This window comes from Malaya genurostris, chromosome 2 (assembly GCF_030247185.1).
Source record: "Malaya genurostris strain Urasoe2022 chromosome 2, Malgen_1.1, whole genome shotgun sequence".
Taxonomy (NCBI): Eukaryota; Metazoa; Arthropoda; class Insecta; order Diptera; family Culicidae; genus Malaya; species Malaya genurostris.
In genome coordinates this window covers 11,075,361-11,080,355 of record NC_080571.1, presented here as the reverse complement: position 1 = coordinate 11,080,355, position 4,995 = coordinate 11,075,361, and the positions used below count along the sequence as shown (strand labels likewise).

Genomic DNA, 4,995 nt, shown 5'->3' with positions numbered 1-4,995 from the left:
TTTTCCAAACTTGTTATTTCATTTCTTAACCTTTCCTTCACAACCCATCGAAAATTTTACAAAAAGTCTCCTTTGCAAGTAGGAATAATTTGTTTTATTTGACCTTATATATGTTTTTCATGCTTCATTCCGTCGATTTTTTGCAGTAGAATATATGATATATCATTTCTTTTCCTGCAAAATCCATCAAAAATTTTACAAAAAGTTGCCTTTGCACGCATTAATTGGGATTAATTTGTTTTAATTGAATTTATATATGTTTTTCATGTTTCATTCACTCGATTATTTGCAGTAGAAAAGGAAATTTTTCCAAACCTGCTGGCTAAATTCCAAAAATATAATCATAACTTAGTTTTGTGCTTGCCACTTGGGCAGCGCTAAAATCGTAAAAGAGTTTACCGGTTTTTTTCTGCACCAATCGCAGAAACATCGTGAAGCTGATGATAAGAAATCGGTTTTGACGTTTCTTAATGTTTTGGTCAAAAGTTTCGCTGAACTTTGGGTTTGTTATTATTCCGTATTTGGAAGTTACAAAACTAATCGTTATGATTATCTATCCGAGGTTTTGGTTTAAGGAAATTTGATAGGTATTTTTTCAGTTTAATTCGGTTACGAAAAGGTTCGATTTTTTTTTTGCTATTCCGCAGGACTACAATGTTGACAAACCTCGGTTTATTAATTCGCCTCGTGTTTTACTGCTGCCAAATCCGGTTTCGCAAATATCCTGTATTTTATTTTCCAGTGTTCGTATTTTTGCAAGGCTTGCAGAAGCTCAGCAACGACATCAAACTGCGAAATGCCACCTTTCGGGTAGTCCCAATGCCAAATCTTCTCTTCGAGAAACATCAACGTGGTCGTCTGGTACGCTCCGAGCATACCTTGTTCGTTTGCCGGACAGTTTTTAATCAGTATGTTGTGGAGAGAGAAATTAACTGGATCAATCTGGTGATTAGAGCCTTTGGTGACGAAACGGGACGGCAAAATGAAGTTGACGGGTTGCTGTCAATTATTCTGAATAGGCAGAATGTGTCAGTACTGTTCCAGGTGCTCCCTCTGGACGGAGTTCCGCCCCATGTGATATTTGTCAAGGAAAATCTATTCCACGAACTAAATGAGCGGTATAAAGTTGGTTGTACAGGCTTTAGCGGTAAATTACAACGAATATCGGAACAACAACACCTTCCTCAAGTGGCCACGAAAGCAAATGTTTTCGTTTACAACTCACCGTACGATTTAACTGCAGAAATGGTGGACTTCATTATGGTAAAATTTTTCGAAACTCCTCGGCTGTTGTATAGAAATCATACCTACCAGATAGCTTTGAACGAACCCTTTTTGGGAAATACATTTTATACGAAGAACTTTGCTACATTTGCTCACTTGCGATCGTTATATTTCAAATGTTTGAATCTGGAATCATCGGACAACAGTTTTGAACTGTGTGGGATTGTATGCAAAAGTTTGACTAGTCTACAGCAAACTACAACTTATAACAGCTTCGTTCCACGACAGAATCTTGATGATTTGGTGTTTGTTGCTGCTTGTCCGTTTGGATTGCGGAAATACCATCAGGAGTTAAGCGCATCGCTAACAGCATATCTGTCACAAGGGGATAATTCTTTGGTGGAAAATCAGATCTATCCGTTGTTCATGCTGAAGGGAGAACGGGGAATAGGAAAGTCAACTGTCTTACGTTCAGTTGCGCAATCGCTTGGAATACAAATTTTCTATGGAGATTGCAGCGATATTATGACTTCGATCTCTTCTCAGACTGAAAACAAACTGATCTCTGCGTTGAATAAAAGCAAAATCTGCGAACCGTTAATAATCGCTTTGCAAAATTTTGAAATTTTCGGTATCGATAACGAAGGGCACGAAGACCTGCGAATTCTGGCTACCTTTCAGGCAGAAATTCAATCACTCTTTACTCGAAAGTACTTTCATCCGATTGTTATTGTTGCGTTAGCCAACGAGAGGAATTCTGAAAAGCACCGATTAAATAGTTTATTTTTGGATGTTATCGACTTCCAACCTCCAACAGTAGAGGAAAGGTATCAATTATTGCGTTGGATAGCCATTAAAGAAGGGTTCGTTTTACCATCAGTGCAGTGGAAAAAAATTGCCGAACAAACGCAGGGTTTCATTTTTGGTGATCTTAAATTGCTCTGCCTAAAGGCAGCTCTTCCGTCGACTTCTGAAGAGTCGAAGTTTGCTAATTTCGAAAAGACACTTGAAGAGATGCAGTCCTCGTTTGCGGACAGTTTAGGTGCTCCGAAGGTACCGAGAGTTCTTTGGTCGGAAATCGGTGGATTAGCTAAGCTAAAAACTGAAATACAGAACAGTATCGGACTTCCCTTGCGCCATAAGAATCTGATGGGTAAAAATTTGCGTCGCTCGGGTATTCTGCTGTACGGACCGCCAGGAACGGGTAAAACACTTATCGCAAAAGCGGTAGCAACCGAGTGCAATCTGAGCTTCCTCTCAGTGCAAGGCCCGGAATTGCTTAACATGTACGTAGGTCAGAGTGAGCAGAACGTGAGAGAAGTTTTCTGCAGAGCGCGCTCGGCGGCCCCATGTGTGCTGTTTCTGGACGAACTCGACTCGTTGGCTCCCAACCGTGGAGTGTCTGGCGATTCAGGCGGGGTGATGGATCGCGTGGTTTCTCAGATGCTCAGCGAAATGGACGGGATCTCGAAAGGGTAAGCTTGATCAGATGATTGTCTCGTATTTCAACTTTAAACATTAGTTTTCTTTTTCGAAATAACTTTCAGATCCGAGTCCGATAAACAAATTTTCATCCTCGCAGCGACGAATCGGCCGGATTTGATAGATCCTGCCCTTCTGAGACCGGGTCGTTTCGATAAGCTGCTCTACGTCGGTCCCAGTACAACTGTGGAGGACAAAGAAAGCGTCCTGCGGGCCATTACCAGTAAGTTCAATCTAACCAAAGACCTCACGCTAAGGAAAATTGCCGAAAGTCTCGAACTAGACATGACCGGTGCGGATTTGTATTCCATCTGCTCCAATGCTTGGCTCAGTGCGGTACGGAGAGCTATCCGCGGTGCTAGTAAAGGTTAAGCAAGTTACATATGCTTTTCCATCGACGGCAAATATTGATGATCTCTTTTTGATATTTTAGACGAAATTACCGAAGAAAATCTTGGTCCCGAGCACGTTGTGGTGAACGAGACTGATTTCAAAAATGCAATAAAAAAGTTCATCCCTTCAATCAGTCCGGCCGATATGGAGTACTTCAACAAACTTAGACATAATTTTAGTGTGTGAATTTACACATCTATAGTGTTCAAATAGTTTAAGTATGTAGACGTAGTTGAGTAAGTTTGAATGGATGGGATTTTTAATTGGGTTACAGAATATATTTTGATTAAAATAGAACTTTGGTTTTCTTGGCAGAATCTGTTGTTTTTTTTCTGAACAACGAAAAGGTGAATCTGAATTCGGAAATGGACGCAACCAAAAACCGCTGCCATTTCGCAATGGTTCAGAATCTGTCAATTTTTATGGCTGCGTCCTGTTGTTTACACTCTTCTCTAACCACTTGTGTAGTTGTTTATTCGTTTTCATTAGTTTGTTTCGAAATGCGTGGACTTTCAGCAGAACAGCGAAAAATTGTGTGCACTGAACGCGGACCGTCACTGAGAAAGATAGCAAAAATGGAAGGAGTTAGTGGAAAAACCGTGCGAAGTGCAATCAGAAAGTTCGGTGAGGATATCACCTTTGAGGATAAACCGCAAACGGGTCGAAAAAAAGGTCCTGCTAACCCTCAGTTGGATAAACGTATACTGAAGGCGTTTGAGCAAAAGAAGGAGGTTTCAGTTCAGGATGCGGCCAAAAAAGTGGGCACTTCGAAGTCAAATATTCTTCGTGCTAAAGAACGTTTGAATCTTCGAATATTTAGTAAGTATTTAGCGTCTGCAGTATTGCAGAACGAGAAATAGCATGAAAAAAGAAACATTTTTTACAGATTAGACTATTCTTAAAACCTCGAAAGTAGATAAGAAAAAATTCTCTTGAAAAATTAAGAGTAACTAAAAATATTAGTTGAACGAAGTGATAGTTTAGTAGAAAACGTGTTTAATTCGCCTAGCAATGAGATGATACCTCTTTTATCAATCAGCATGTGTTTTTCGCGTGAATATTCTTCGTAGTGTTTAGTTTTCATGAAATTATTTTAATGATCGTCGTTTTAAATGAATTGTAATTAAATTTTTGGAAGTGCAAGACGTATCGAAGATAGAAATTGTATGAAACCTTGATTTACTTGAATCGATTAAGCATTTCATGAGATGTAGAAGTGAGTTTCTCTTTAAAGTTTTTGTAATTATTTATGATTGTACTTCCCGAAACGGTATTCAGAGACCAGCATAACCAAAAATAGTTCGTATGTCCATGAATTAGTACGACGAATAAATTGAAATAGTTTTGAGCCCAACTTTGAAGATCGTCATCTTATATGACGATTTGAATCTTGAAAACTCATCACCCTGTAATTTCGGAAGTCGTAATCGGATATAATTCACCAAATTTGTATAAGACTATAGGTTTATTTCAATTTGAATTTTTGTTTATTGAATTCGTTTTTGCTTTTTTTAGCTTCTTTATTTCCGATACTTTCGGAAACGGAATACGGAAATCGGTGTAGCCGAAGTCAGTTAAATTCGCCTAATGGATTGTTAACATTAGATTCGAAATTATTGAAAATCAGTGTAACAATCTTAGAGAAATCGTAGTGCGTTCCATATAAAATTGTTGGGTATCTTCTGAGATCGAAACTCGAACATCGGTAAAAACGAAATAAGTTTATTTGGTCGTCGACTCTCAAAATCTGCGAATCCGATAAATTTATATGAATTTTTTACACTAATCACGCTGTACCCACTTGTACGCGGCGGGCATATTTCCCTCCAGACGGCTGGCTATGTTTGCATGCCATTTTTGCCGGAAGTCTGCCAGCATTCCGGCAAAAGTCTGGCA

The 4,995-nt window shown here is 39.1% G+C and overlaps 1 protein-coding gene across 1 annotated transcript; it reads left to right on the top strand.

The window, feature by feature from the left end:
* Positions 1-447: 447 nt before the first annotated feature.
* Positions 448-3,406, top strand: LOC131430816 (uncharacterized). The gene is made up of 4 exons (XM_058596029.1): positions 448-587; positions 648-2,699; positions 2,772-3,073; positions 3,140-3,406. Exons 2-4 carry the CDS (start codon positions 655-657, stop codon positions 3,283-3,285), a joined length of 2,493 nt encoding a protein of 830 aa, XP_058452012.1. The 5' UTR covers positions 448-587; positions 648-654; the 3' UTR covers positions 3,286-3,406.
* The last annotated feature ends 1,589 nt before the right edge of the window (positions 3,407-4,995 follow it).

Excerpts from the sequence above, each read along its gene's own strand:
- LOC131430816 (XM_058596029.1), top strand. The coding sequence starts at position 655 with ATGTTGACAAACCTCGGTTTATTAATTCGCCTCGTGTTTTACTGCTGC. Across the intron at positions 2,700-2,771 it reads ATGGACGGGATCTCGAAAGG|ATCCGAGTCCGATAAACAAA; the intron begins GTAAGCTTGATC and ends AATAACTTTCAG. Across the intron at positions 3,074-3,139 it reads TATCCGCGGTGCTAGTAAAG|ACGAAATTACCGAAGAAAAT; the intron begins GTTAAGCAAGTT and ends TTGATATTTTAG.